Genomic DNA, 15,963 nt, shown 5'->3' with positions numbered 1-15,963 from the left:
GTCCTTGAAAGAATAACACTACTGTTATTTATGAATAGATAAAGGATAATCCTGGGGCACCTGGGTGGCTCAGTCGGTTGAGCATCTGCCTTCGGCTCAGGTCATGATCCCAGGGTCCTGGCATTAAATCCCACATCGGGCTCCCAGCTCAGCAGGGAGTCTGCTTCTCCTTCTCCCCCCACTCACTCTCTCTCTTTCTCAAAAATAAATAAAATTAAAAAAAAGAAAAGGATAATCCTTAAACAAAATATTATCTAACTGAATTCAATAGTATGTCAAAAGACCAATCAATTTTGAGCATTGTTGTGAGTATATTTTAACATTAGAAAGTTATTATTATACATGAAATCAGGAGAACCAGACAAAGAATATAGAAGATGTTTGGAGAGAATATTTTCGTAACCTGCTGGAGGACATACCAAAGTATGGCTAAAGCGCTTTGAAAGAGAAAGGACTTGACAATAATAAATCTTTTCTTTTCATTACTTTTTCTTTTTTTGTTTTCGTTTTTGTTTTTTTCCCTGAGGGATGGTTAAATAGATTTGAGACAGAAGCTGAATAGCAATGGATAGCAGCTCCCATAGAGAGCAGTTCACCTTCTCACGCCCCTCTCTCCACCTAGAATGGGAGCACAGTCATTCCCCATAATAAACACTAGACAAACAATAACTTTTAATTGGCACTAAAGTAACTAGTCTATCTAGACGCCCAAATCTTTTGTTTTGGTCTTCTATTGTATTCTAAGCATCTACCTACGTGCCCTTAAATGTAGAAAATAGAGAAAAAATACTAAGTTGAAACAATGAATAAAAAGCCAGTAAAAAAAAAAATGAGAGAATAGTAAATCCAGAGAAGGTCATTAATTTGACACTAGAGAGAGAGCAAATGGTTGGAGGTTAGAAGGTAGGATGCGGAAGAGTTCTAAACAACTGCCCTCAAAATTAGCTAGTGATGAAAAGATATTTTCAGGAACAAGTAACAGAATTTTTGTGTAAATGGTTTGGTTTGAATTAAAACATCAAGGGTGGAACAAACACACAAGTTTTTATGTATCGGTTTTATTTATGAGAGGAAATTGAAACTAACCCAAATGTCCAATGCCATTTATTTATTTTTACTTTTTTAAAAAATTTATTTATTTATTTATTTATTTATTTATTTATTTATTTGAGAGAGAGAGAGCACAAGCATGGGGAGCAGCAGAGGGAGAGGGAGAAGCAGGCTCCCCGCCAAGTAGGGAGCCCGATGTGGGGCTCAATCCCAGGATCCTGGGATCATGACCTGAGCTGAAAAAAGACACTTAACCCACTGAGCCACCCAGGCGCCCCAGTCCAATGCCATTAAAATTGCAGTGTTATATTGTGCAAATGGGATTTGATGAAAGCATTAAAATTATGTTATTAAGACTGATTAATTTTAAGCAAATGTTTATTTTATAGCATCGGGTTAAACATGCAGAGCACAGGTTTGGATATACAACAGGATTACAACCTTACAACTTTGCAAACACACACACACACACACACACACACACACACACATAATCACATACCCAAACATACACACACTTAGGTAAATTGCCCTCAAACACCAAAGGTATTTTGATTCTGTGGTGGAGCTATGAATAATTTTTATATATTTTTAAATTTTTCCAATATTTATTTAATATGCTTTTATTAATTTTGTAATAAAATAGCCACATTTAGAACATTTTTCCATAAAATCATTCATTGTGGCTAATGATAAGCCATCATACTTCAGTAGTCTCCCAATTTCTAAAGATAAAAGTAAATAAACAGTAAAAAGAAATGTGAAGTAAAATATCAAACAGTGGATTGTCAATTTATGGGATTTATTAATCTGAGATTATATGTATTTGAAAGAATTTAATCAATAATAAAGCCATAAGATGTTATTAAAAGTAGTTGGGAGATATTCATGGTAACCATGTTTCAAAAGCAAACTAAGAAGCATAGTTTGATAAATATTGGCATAACTATGGTATGAAATGGGATCAAATATTCTATTTCAAATTGGTCATGATTTAGAAATTCTGGGCTGTATTGTCCTAACTTACCCTGTTGTCAGTAAGCCCCAGGGCCTGATTTGGCCCAGAATTGAGTTCTAGACTCAAACCAGAGTGTCAGAATTATAAGGGGCTTTACAGATCAGTAATATCTAACCTTTACTGATTTCTTACTTTCGTCCTTGCAGCATGCCCATGAAGTGTTATCCTCACATAGAAAAAATCAGGTTCAAAGAGACTAAATACAACTTGTTAGTTATAATACTGGTTAAGAGTTTCAGCTAGAATTCAAACTCAAATCAATACGACTAGTATAGAGCTTGCCTATGCCATTAATCAGAATTTGTCATATCAATTATCCACTGTTTCTTAACTAGAATTGTTTTAAAAGAAGAAACATCATGGACCGCAGAGAATAATTTCCCAAAGATCCAAAGACTTCAGTTGGAAAAAAAAAAAAAAAAAAAAAACGAAGAAAGAAACTAAAATCTGATTTTATGGAAACATCTTTCAATTGCAAATTATCATCACAACATGAAATTTTTGTTTTTATTTCCAGAGAATAAAAACACAGTCAAATTTCTTGGTACTCATGCGTTTTCAAGAATATGTCTTTGCTCCTCTTCCCTCTTCCTACTGCAAAGGCCACAGTTTCAGCAACATGGTTCTAGCATAGCCTTTTAAATTTATGCACAAGACACTTCTTTCCCACATAACCGTGGTCACGTAATTATTGCCCATATGATGTTTTATCATATTCCAGCTTTCCTCTGACCTTAAAGGTACAATTTTACAGCAGAGGATGTGACTTTTCTTCAGAATATCGAGGTCATTTGGTGAACATGAGCTAACATTATGCTGACAAAACTGGTCAGTGATATTCAACTGTCCCTTGGCTTGTTGACCATTTGATATCTTGCACTCTGCTTTTCATTGTCTTCACTGTCCCAGGCGTGAGTGGTCAGGTCTTAGGACAATCGTAGTTCTGGTTGCTCAGGCACCTCTCTACCTCTAATGCTTTATCTTTTCATCTCACTCCCCATGGTGGATTGAATGTATGCCTCCACCAAGAAACGAAGAAAAGAAGGAAGGGAGGAAGGAAGGAAGAAAGGAAGAAACAAAGAAAGAAAGAAGAGAAAGAGAGAAAGAGAAGAGAAAGAGAGAGAAAGAAAGAAAGAAAGATAGAGCCACTTGGAAACTGTGAACGTGACCTTATCTGAAAAAAAGTGTAGTTTAGTTAATGATTGCAAGATGAGATCATCTTCGATTAAGGTGGCTCCAGTGACAAGAAGAGAAGACATAGGAGGAAGAAGACACAAAGAAGGCCACGTGAAGATTGACGCAGAGAGTGGAGCCATGGGAAGAAAGGAGAGGCCAGTAAGGATTCTCCTGTGGAGCCTCTGGAGGGAAACTAGTCTGGCCGACACCCTGACTTCAGACTTGCTCTCCAGCACTCTGTGAGAATACATTTCTGTTGTTTTAAGCCACCAAAACGGTGGTAATTTTGTCATAGCAGTCCTGGGAAACTAACAAATGCCCTGAGCCTCATTTTGAATGAAAGGAGCATATTTGTGTTTTCCTATTTTTTTCATTCTTTCTTAGCATCCGTCAGCTCGTCTCCCCGTGTTGTCGCATGTTTCTCTGCAGCTGAGATATCCTGCACCAGAAAACTCTAAGTGGCATCATTGTTTAAAACTCCAGTTTCCAGAGGACCGAGGACGGTCTTGGCTATCCCTGCTTCTAATTCCTTATCTCTGTCTGCCGGTTTCCCCTTTGGCTCTTCTTGTTTCCTTTATTATTATTATTTTTTTAAGATTTTATTTATTTGAGAGAAAGAGAGAGAGACAGCATGAGAGTGAAGTGAGGAGCAGAGGGAGAAGCAGACGCCCGCTGAGCAGGGAGCCTGAGGCGGGGCTGATCCCCGAACTCCAGCTCATGACCTGAGGGGAAAGCAGCAGCTTAACTGACTGAGCCACCCAGGCGCCCCCCTTTCTTGGTTCCTTAATTTTGGCACAGATATCCATGCCCCATCCACATTTTTCCTTATTGACCTACTTGAACTATTACATAATCATATCTCTTTGTCTCTCTCTCTACTATATTACCATCACTGCCTCAAACCCCCTTCAACATGATCAGACTTGCCCTGGAAACTAGGGAGGTGACGATAATTTCTCAGGGAAATATTTGAATATTTCCTTCCTACAACTTCTGTCTGAAAACTACAGCCTCCAATGCTATAAAATAGTACTGAGGCAATTATTCTACTCCTCCTTCTAAGCATCTGGAGTCCACTGCTTCCATCAAGGTTGTGAATTTCCACAGGACAATATATGTATCTACTTTCCCCAAATAATTATTTGATTACTATAAAGAATAAAGTTCAATAAACTATTGGGACTTCATCACAGTGAAGGAAACAACAAAACCAAAAGGCAGCCTACGGAATGGGAAGAACCCAGATGTTTATAGCAGTATTGTCAACAAGAGACAAACTATGGAGAGGGCCCAAATGTCCATCGACTAATGAATGGATAAAGAAGATGTGGTATACACACACACACACACACACAATGGAGTATTACTCACCCATCAAAAAAAAAATGAAATATTACCATTTGCAACGACATGGAGGGAGCTAGATTGTATTATGCTAAATGAAATAGGTCAGTCAGAGAAAGACAAATACCATATAATTTCATTCATATGTGGAATTTAAGAAAGAAAACAGATGAACAGAGGTAAGGGGGAAAAGAAAAAAAGGAGAGAAGGAAACAAGCCTAAGAGACTCTTATCGATAGAGAACAAACTGAGGGGTGATGGAGGGAGGTGGGTGAGGGGTGGGTTAGATGGGTGATGGGTATGAAGGAGAACACTTGTTATGATGAGCACAGGGTGTCATATGTAAGTGATGAATCACTGAATTCTACTTCAGAAACCAATATTGCACTGTATGTTAATTGCCTAAAATTTAAATGAAAAAAACTTTCAAAAAAATAAAAAAGAATAAAGTTCCCAGCATTGCCATGACTACTGGCACCAGTCCTGCTCCTGCTCCATGGCACACATACAATTTCCCTTTTCCTTTTTTTTTCTAAAAAATTATTTAAATTCAATTAGCCAACGTATAATACACCATTAGTTTCAGATATAGAGTTCAGTGATTCATCAGTTGTGTATAACACCCAATACTCATTCCATCAAGTGCCCTCCTTAATGCCCATCACCCAGTTACCCATGTCCCCACCCATCTGCCCTCCAGCAACCCTCAGTTTGTTTCCTTTGTGTGTGTGTGTGTGTGTGTGTGTGTGTGTGTTGTTGTTGTTGTTTTTGCTGGAGAATCAGTTAGGGGTTTATTGCCAAACAGTGAGAACTTCTGAGCCCTGGACAAAGATCATCTTTGGGAACGCTGAGCCATCAGAAGCACTGCCAACCTCATTAGAACTTTTGGCAAGAATAGTTCATAGGCAGTGAGGAATGTGCACTTCTATTAGGAGATGTGTTGTGTCCAGTTCTGAGCCACCTTTGACAATTCTTTCCTCCATCCCTTATTTCACTGGGTTTGATAAGATGCTGATATTCCTTTTTTTTTTTTGCACATAGAATATGTTTAATAAATATTTTGATCAAAATTAAACTAAGAAAAACCCCAAATAAATGGTAAGTAATGCTACCAAAACAATCCAGAAGAAAAATAAAGTATGACAAACCAATAGCAAGAACATTAAAACTATGTCTAGGTATGATGACCATGTCAGGGAGTCCTCTCTGTCTATCCAAACCTACCAATTAACCTTGCAAACTTGCTCAAGTTCTGTCTTCTCCAGGAAGCTTTCCCCATCACTTCTGGTGTGCACCAGAATCACCTCTGAACTTCCAATTCTGCCTTCCGTCCTTAAAGCTTCTCTTCTCTCCAACAACTTTAGCCCCTTCTACCATTGCCTACAGGTCATCCTGTAGACCCTTTAGCATTATAGTCCACCTCCTTCAGCTAAATTCCCCTTCAGCACTAGAATCCTTTTGACAGAAAGCATCCTCCCAGCCATTCCAGATGGGAGATCTCATGCTCCTGCCTCCTTTCCATTCCTGCTGGTGCCTTTACCTCCAGGCTGTCACTGCTTCTCCAATACCTGCCGCCTTCCAGACTTTGCCTTTCAGAAGTGCCTCCCCACCACCCCTCTTCAGAACCTGTTTAACAAGAGCTGGTCTGATCACATCTTTTCCCTCCTCTGAGGGAAAGCCCAGCCCAAATTCCAAAGACGATTAGAACGCAGGGAAAACACCTGATTCACAACTGACCTCAGCTCCAAATTCCTTGTCTTCTCCCTTGCCCAGCGCTGCCCTTCGTTTAGGCCAGGTTCAGCAAAGCTCTTCTCTGATTAGGAGGTTTCCCCTAATGGCAATCTTGTCGCATACTCTCTGATTCCACTGACCATCCTGTCCTCCCCGTTAGAGCAGCACCCCCAGTAGACCAGAACTGCAGGAGCAGGACTGGATTTCTCTCACACGCTACCAGCATCCACCACAGTGCCTGAAAACAGTCCGCTATCAAGAGGTACTTGGAGCAGGAGTGAAAAGTGAAGTGTGGCTGTCCGTGGCCTTTTTTTTTGTGGCAGCTATGCCTTACATTTGGTACATTTGGAGAGACAGTGATATTCTAATTCCATCATTTATTTTTCATTTATGAGTCACTTCTGGATGATGCCTGGGAGCTAACTCTTTAGTTCAGAACTGTTTAAAAAAAAAAAGAAGGAAGGAAGGAAAGAATCAAGCGTTTTTCCTGCCCTTGTAAGAATGGTGGATCAAAGTAAATAGTTGACAAGAAGTTTATGGTCATAGAAGCATCCTTTGGTTTTGTATTTGAATTACTTCCAAGCTCTACTCAGTGCTTCTTATAGCCATGACACCTTTACTTCTATAGCCAGCCTCTCAAGTGTAGACCTTCATCTCTCACCTGGACCTGCACTGTCCCCAATGCATTCTGTAGCTTCCAAGCACTGAGCCACTTAAGCTAGAGATTCCGAATTAACACTTGGGGTGGGGCTGTGGCATCAGTGATTTAGGTGTGCAGTCCAGGGACTGTTGCTCTAACCCACCCTTCACTTAACATTCTGCTGGGAAGATATTCAAACACCAGTTGGTTTGTGCCAGATGTAAGATCCAAATTCCTGAGCCTAACACTGGAGATCTCTGTTCCATACCAATCTAAACTATGGCTATAATCTACCGTTATGCCCTTCCTTTCCTACTAAACTGATTTCCTTGTATTCTTTATGTCTGAAGAAAAATTACTTCCTACCTCCCTCCACCCAAACACTCATACACAGTCACAGGACACATGACCTGGCAAAGGATTTTTGTGGCGTATTTACGGACAGGAGTCTGACAGGTACACATTTTCCACACTGAAACATTAGCCCCTGGAAATATTTGAGAGTGGATAGAAACAGTGGGGTAGAGTATTTAAAACGAAGCCAGCCCCCCCCCAAAGCCACAATATTTGCTTATTCATTAGGCTGACTGTTTTCTTCAGAGAGACTTTGAAGGAAATACTCATACTAAGCATCTAAGCTTCCTGAAAGAATATCTTTGGGCTAATATAGGAGCAAGATGGCGGAGGAGTAGGAGACCTGGATTTTGTCTGGTCTCAGGAATTCAGCTGAATAGGGATCAAACCATTCTGAACACCTACGAACTCAACAGGAGATCGAAGAAGAGAGTAGCAACAACTCTCTGAACAGAGAAACGACCACTTACTGGAAGAATGACAAGACGAAAAAAATCACCTCATCAAAAAGAACAAGAGGTAGTACCATCTGCCAGGGACCTACTCAATACGGACATTAGTACGATGTCAGACCTAGAGTTCAGAATTATGACTTTAAAGATACTAGCTGGGCTTGAAAAAAGTGTGGAAGTTATTAGAGAAACCCTTTCTGGAGAAATAAAAGAACTAAAATCTAACCAAGTCGAAATCAAAAAAGCTATTAATGAGGTGCAATAAAAAATGGGGGCACTAACTGCTAGGATAAATGAGGCAGAAGAGAGAATCAGCGATATAGAAGACCAAATGATGGAAAATAAAGAGGCTGAGAAAAAGAGAGAGAAATAACTACAGGATCACGAGGGCAGAATTCGAGAGATAAGCGATACAATAAGACAAAACAACATTAGAATGATTGGGATCCCAGAAGAAGAAGAAAGAGAGAGAGAGGGGCAGAAGGTATATTGGAGCCAATTATAGCAGAGAACTTCCCTAATGTGGAGAAGGAAACAGGCATCAAAATCCAGGAGGCACAGAGAACCCCTCTCAAAATCAATAAAAATAGGTCAACACCTCTATTATTACATCTAATAGAAAAACTTAAGAGTCTCAGAGACAAAGAGAAAATCCTGAAAGCAGCTCGGGAGAAGAGATATGTAACCTACAATGGTAGAAACATTAGATTGGCAACAGACCTATCCACAGAGACCTGGCAGGCCAGAAAGGACTGGCATGATATCTTCAGAGCACTAAATGAGAAAAATATGCAGCCAAGAATACTATAACCAGCTAGGCTGTCATGGAAAATAGAAGGAGAGATAAAAAGCTTCCATGACAAACAAAAACTAAAGGAATTTGCAAACATGAAACCAGCCCTACAAGAAATATTGAAAGGGGTCCTCTAAGCAAAGAGAGAGCCTAAAAGCAGCATAGATCAGAAAGGAACACAGACAATATACAGTCACAGTCACCTTACAGGTAATACAATGGCACTAAATTCATATCTTTCAATAGTTACCCTGAATGTAAATGGGCTAAATGCCCCAATCAAAAGACACAGGCTATCAGATTGGATTAAAAAACAAGACCCATCAATATGCTGTCTGCAAGAGACTCATTTAGACCCAAAGACACCCCCACATTGAAAGTGAGGGGGTGGAAAACCATTTACCATGCTAATGGACACCAAAAGAAAGCTGGGGTGGCAATCCTTATATCAGACAAATTAGATTTTAAAACAAAGACTGTAATAAGAGATGAAGAAGGACACTATATCCTCCTTAAAGGGTCTATCCAACAAGAAGATCTAACAATTGTAAATATCTATGCCCCTAACATGGGAGCAGCCAATTATATAAGGCAATTAATAACAAAAGCGAAGAGACACATTGACAACAATACAATAATAGTGGGGGACTTTAACACCCCCTGACTGAAATGGACAGATCATCAAAGCAAAACATGAACAAGGAAATAAAGACTTTAAATGACACACTGGACCAAATGGACTTCACAGACATATTCAGAACATTCCATCCCAAAGCAACGGAATACACATTCTTCTCTAGTGCCCATGGAACATTCTCCAGAACTGATCACATCCTAGGTCACAAATCAGGTCTCAACCAGTACCAAAAGTTTGGGATTATTCCCTGCATATTTTCAGACCACAATGCTTTGAAACTAGAACTCAATCACAAGAGGAAAGTCAGAAAGAACTCAAATATATGGAGGCTAAAGAACATCCTACTAAGGAATGAATGGGTCAACCAGGAAATTAAAGAAGAATTAAAAAAATTCATGGAAACCAATGAAAATGAAAACACACCTGTTCAAAATCTTTGGGATACAACAAAGGCAGTCCTGAGAGGAAAGTATATAGAAATACAAGCCTTTCTCAAGAAACAAGAAAGGTCTCAAATACACAACCTAACCCTACACCTAAAGGAGCTAGAGAAAAAAACAGCAAATAAAGCCTAAACCCAGCAGGAGAAGAGAAATAATAAAGATCAGAGCAGAAATCAATGAAATAGAAACCAAAAGAACAGCAGAACAGATCAACGAAACTAAGAGCTTGTTCTTTGAAAGAATTAACAAGATTGATAAACCCCTGGCCAGACTTATCAAAAAGAAAAGAGAAATGACCCAAATCAACAAAATCATGAATGATAGAGGAGAGATCACAACAAACACCAAAGAAATACAAACAATTATAAGAACATATGATGAGCAACTCTATGCCAGCAAATTAGATAACCTGGAAGAAATGGGTGCATTCCTAGAGAGGTATCAACTACCAAAACTGAACCAGGAAGAAATAGAAAACCTGAACAGACCTATAACCACTAAGGAAATTGAAGCAGTCATCAAAAATCTCTCAAGAAACAAAAGCCCGGGGTCAGATGGCTTCCCAGGGGAACTCTACCAAACATTTAAAGAAGAATGAATACCTATTCTCCTGAAACTGTTCCAAAAAATAGAAATGGAAGGAAAACTCCCAAACTCATTTTAAGAGGCCACCATTACCTTGATCCCAAAACCAGACAAAGACCGCATCAAAAAGGAGAATTACAGACCAATATCCTTGATGAACACGGATGCCAAACTTCTCACCAAAACACTAGCCAGTAGGGTCCAACAGTACATTAAAAGGATTATTCACCATGACCAAGTGGGATTTATCCCTGGGCTGCAAGGATGGTTCAACATCCGCAAATCAATCAACGTGATACATTAACAAAAGAAAGAACAGGAATCTTATGATCCTCTGAATAGATGCAGAAAAAGCATTTGACAAAGTACAGCATCCTTTCTTGATCAAAACTCTTCCGAGTATAGGGATAGAGGGTACATACCTCAATATCATAAAAGCCATCTATGAAAAACCTACAGCCAATATCATTCTCAATGGGGAAAAGCTGAGAGCTTTTCCCCTAAGGTCGGGAACGCGGCAGGGATGTCCACTATCACCACTGCTATTCAACATAGTATTAGAAGTCCTAGCCACAGCAATCAGACAACAAAAAGAAATCAAAGGCATCCAAATCGGCAAAGAGGAAGTCAAACTCTCACTCTTTGCAGATGATATGATACTGTGTGTGGAAAACCCAAAAGACTCCACCCCAAAACTGCTAAAACTCATACAGGAATTCAGTAAAGTAGCAGGATATAAAATCAATGCACTGAAATCAGTGGCATTCCTATACACCAACAACAAGACAGAAGAGAGACAAATTAAGGAGTCGATCCCATTTATAATTGCACCCAAAACCATAAGATACCTAGGAATAAATTTAACCAAGGAGGCAAAGGATCTGTACTCAGAAAACTATAAAATACTCATGAAAGAAATTGAAGAAGACACAAAGAAATGGAAAAACGTTCCATGCTCATGGATTGGAAGAACAAACATTGTGAAGATGTCAATGCTACCTAGAGCAATCTACACATTCAGTGCAATCCCCATCAAAATACCATCCACTTTTTTCAAAGAAATGGAACAAATAACCCTAAAATTTGTATGGAAACAGAAGAGACCCTGAATAGCCAGAGGAATATTGAAAAAGCAAAGCAAAGCCGGTGGCATCACAATTCCGGACTTCCAGCTCTATTACAAAGCTGTCATCATCAAGACAGTATGGTCCTGGCACAAAAACAGACAAATAGATCAATGGAACAGAACAGAGAGCCCAGAAATGGACCCTCAACTCTATGGTCAACTCATCTTTGACAAAGCAGGAAAGAATGTCCAATGGCAAAAACATAGTCTCTTCAACAAATGGTGTTGGGAAAATTGGACAGCCACATGCAGAAGAATGAAACTGGATCATTTCCTTACACCACACACAAAAATAGATTCCAAATGGTTGAAAGACCTAAACGTGAGACAGGAGTCCATCAAAATCCTAAAGGAGAACACAGGCAGCAACCTCTTCGACCTCATTTGCAGCAACTTCATCCTAGAAACATCGCCAAAGGCAAGGGAAGCCAGGGCAAAAATGAACTATTGGGATTTCATCAAGATAAAAAGCTTTTGCACAGCAAAAGAAACAGTCCACAAAACCAAAAGACAACCGACAGAATGGGAGAAAATATTTGCAAATGACATATCAGATAAAGGGCTAGTATCTAAAATCTATAAAGAACTTATCAAACTCAACATCCAAAGAACAAATAATCCAATCAAGAAATGGGCAGAAGACATGAACAGACATTTTTCCAGAGAAGACATCCAAATGGTCAACAGACACATGAAAAAGTGCTCAACATCGCTCAGCATCAGAGAAATCCAAATCAATACCTCAATGAGATACCACCTCACACCAGTCAGAATGGCTAAAATTAACAAGTCAGGAAAGGACAGATGTTGGCGGGCATGTGGAGAAAGGGGAACCCTCCTACACTGTTGGTGGGAATGCAAGCTGGAGCCGCCACTCTGGAAAACAGTATGGAGGTTCCTCAAACAGTTGAAAATAGAGCTACCATACGATCCAGCAATTGCACTACTGGGTATTTACCACAAAGATACAAATGTAGGGATCCGAAGGGGTACGTGCACCCCAATGTTTATAGCAGCTATGTCCACAATAGCCAAACTGTGGAAAGAGTCAAGATGTCCATTGACAGATGAATGGCTAAAGAAGAAGTGGTATATATACACAATGGAATATTATGCAGCCATCAAAAGGAATGAGATCTTGCCATTTGCAAGATTTCAACGACGTGGATGGAACTGGAAGGTGTCATGCTGAGTGAAATAAGTCAATCAGAGAAAGACATGTATCATATGACCTCACTGATATGAGGAATTCTTAATCTCAGGAAACAAACTGAGGGTTGCTGGAGTGATGGGGGGTGGGAGGGAGGGCGTGGCTGGGTGATAGACATTGGGGAGGGTATGTGCTATGGTGAGCACTGTGAATTGTGCAAGACTGTTGAATCACAGATCTGTACTTCTGAAACAAATAATGCAGTATATGTTAAGAAAAAAAGAAGAAGAAGATAGCAGGAGGGGAAGAATGAAGGGGAGTAAGTTGGAGGGGGAGACGAACCATGAGAGACGATGGACTCTGAAAAACAAACTGAGGGTTCTAGAGGGGAGGGGGTTGGTGGGATGGGTTAGCCTGGTGATGGGTATTAAGGAGGGCACGCTCTGCATGGAGCACTGGGTGTTGTACACGAACAGTGAATCATGGAACACTACATCACACACTAATGATATAATGTATGGTGATTAGCATAACCTAATAATAAAAAAATGTAATGACCTAAAATAAAAAAGAATATCTTTGGGCTAGTTGACATGACAGAACAGCTCTCCCACCACCTTCCTTTAAACTAAAGGAAAGCAAAACCTCTTTGTGGCCTTAGCAAAGTCAGCGACATACATTCCCTAATCTGTGATCAGTTTCAACACCTCTGTTGCCTGGTACCACCGGTGACAAAATCCTTCCTGATGGATGGAGCAACCTGGGACAGCTTCTGATTAAAACTTCCTCCTCTCAGCTTTTCCCAGAAATAGAGATGTTTACAATTTTCACACAATTCAAAGGAAAGTAAAACTGAAACACAGAATCACATTTTCAGAAATCTGACATATGACTACTCTAAAGGAGGCCCGATTTGCCAGGGAATTTTTTTTATATGAAGTCAGAAATGGAAATTTCTTCTAAGGGGTTATCCATTAACCAAATCACAAGACAGTCAGGATCTGGCTCTGGACATCACAAGCACTTGATACCTGTTATTCTTTCTCATCTAGTTTTCTTATTTATCAAAAAGGAAACACAGAGGGGAACTCAGTCATTGTGGTGTTATAAAGTTACATACTTTATAAGATTATTTTTCCTCTGCTTCGTGTATATATTTAATCTCAGTAAGAGTGTGTTAGCCTTTTCTTTCTTGTGAACGAGGGATGATGGGAATATCCCCAAATCAAGTTTTACACACACAGTGGAGTTTGTAATGAGCACTGGACTGAAGGTCAGGAGAATTGCTTCTAGTCTTTCACTGGATTTATTAAAATGTTTCATTCCACAGGAATCCAGTAGGAGTGGCACTAGATCTCCATCCACTCCATGTGAAAACAGGGTCAGGCAATGCTTGTGATTCACACAGGGTTACAAGAGTTAGTAAGTGCAAGTCAGAATGACTGACACATTCTGGTTGCCCAGGACTTTCCTGCTTTAGCCCCTGAAAGACCCACATCTTGGGAATCCCTTCAGTCCCTGGCAAAAGCAAATTCTTGGTCACCATAGTGGCAGTCAGAGAATACAATCTGTACTCTGGGCTACAACTCTACTCTCCCTAACTCCCTGAAGTCGTTACTTCTAATGTTCAAGTTACTTGCAGATCTGTGGCTTGTTCTCTCAACTAACAGCTCTACAAACAGCTTTTGGGACCAATGAATAGATGATATCTTCATCTGTTTCCTCAAATAACAGTTGAAAGTAAATAAGCATTAGAGGGGGTATTCAATAAAAGCTCATTGAATTCTAGACATTCTTTAATCACAGTTAAATGACAAATTAGGCTTATGGGGTGGGGAAATTGGATCTATTAAGTTATTGTAATAACTTCAGTATTGGACCCTTAGATTCTCAACCAAGTAATTTTGGCCCTTATCTATGACGTAGTAGAAAAAAAAGATGTTAAGAGCCCTGAGTACTAGTTCTGCTTTCAACACTAATATGACTTTGGCAAGTCACTTCCTTTGAACTTCAGCAAGCTCAAATATAAAAAGCAGGAAGTTGGGACCGGATGGTTTCTAAGCACTCTTACAGTCTTACCATTCTAGGCTTCGGACCCCATTCAGAGAATTAAACAGTATTGTTAAAGGTTAAGTGATGAAACAGAATTGTATTACAGGTTGTGCCTTCAGTACAATTAGGAAATAGGTATTGCTAGTTCTCAAGGTTTACTTCCTCTTCTCAGCAATGTCTATGAATATCTGATTCCTCCGACCAAAGCCCAAAGTACCCACAGCTTCCAGTGTTCTTTTGGTTCTCCCACTAGCAAGCCAAGATAAACTGACTTGCTTCCTTAATTGATCTATAAGTGCTGTCTTTTCCTTGGTAACTACAGATTTGCTCATAAGTTTACTGGACTGAGTGGATGACAATCTATTAAAAACAGCTGGCCTTAAAACATTCTGTTTGAGCTGTGCTGTGCTATCACTTTTCTTTTGTTCATGATTACACAGGTATTTAGATCACCTGTCCCCTGACGACCACATAAATTAAGCATACAAAAGAAGGAACAAATCAGCATCTCAAGAAACCTATTCTGCCTGGTCCAAGGCTCTATACTTACCAGAGGATGTGGAAGAAGAAAGCCATAATCTTCAGAAATGTGAAATCTTCCTAAAGATAATAATGGTGTTGTCTTCAAATTCTGACTTGGAGGCTCCATAATTTTGTTTGAAGTATCTACACTAAAGCCTGAGTTCCTGAGCTCCCACTACCCCAAATATATCAAAGATCCAGGGAAAGGGAGCTTCAGAATAGCATCTTCCCACTGAAGTTAATTCTGCAGTGCCTCAGCAACAGAGAAGAACCTTGGTCTGAGGTTGAATTCCGACTGCCATGAACTTTCTCTGACACAAGGCTGAGTAAACAATAATAAACTGCTGATTAAAACAAACAGGTAAAACCACAGCAGAAAACAAATTTCTCCTTTTTTTTTTTTTCCACACAGGTGTAGTAAAAAAAGATTGGTTTTAAATCCAGACACAAATATGTTCTCCTTTGGAAAAGGAAAAATGAACTAGAATTTTGGTCATGGCTGATCCCAAATACCCAGACAGTAACCTGGTCCACAATGACTTTTGACACACTGGGTCTTTATCCCAGAGGAGTAAACTATTAAAACTGGAAGTTAGTTACATTTAGACAGATATTCCAGTGGTTGGTGTTGACTGGCAAGGAGAGGAAGACTCTAAATGCATGCCAGAACCTCACAGGGTTCTGAACAACAACATACTCTAACACACTGAATGACATACTCTAAAATACAATTGCTTTGATTTTCTTTAAGAAATAATATTTAATCATTTTTCAAAATCTTTAATCACAACAAGGAGGACATACATATTTTTAAGTTTAACGAATGAGGGAGTGGATGTTAACAAACTTAAGAGCCTGAACAGATGATTTGATTTAACCCTCTACCTTTA

The 15,963-nt window shown here is 39.4% G+C and overlaps 1 protein-coding gene across 1 annotated transcript in view; it reads right to left on the bottom strand.

Moving 5' to 3' along the window:
• IDO2 (indoleamine 2,3-dioxygenase 2) overlaps nt 1-15,234 on the bottom strand; it is a 56,420-nt gene extending 41,186 nt beyond the window's left edge. The window contains exon 1 of the mRNA XM_028124116.2: nt 15,102-15,234. Coding sequence (XP_027979917.1) covers nt 15,102-15,200 — 99 coding nt within the window. The 5' untranslated portion in view covers nt 15,201-15,234. The remainder of the gene's footprint in view (nt 1-15,101) is intronic.
• Nucleotides 15,235-15,963: the final 729 nt, after the last annotated feature.

Source organism: Eumetopias jubatus, unplaced genomic scaffold (assembly GCF_037043125.1).
Source record: "Eumetopias jubatus isolate StellerSeaLion01/CBP00866 unplaced genomic scaffold, mEumJub1_p1.0 scaffold_2, whole genome shotgun sequence".
NCBI classification, from domain to species: Eukaryota; Metazoa; Chordata; class Mammalia; order Carnivora; family Otariidae; genus Eumetopias; species Eumetopias jubatus.
This window is presented reverse-complemented; position numbering and strand designations above follow the sequence as displayed.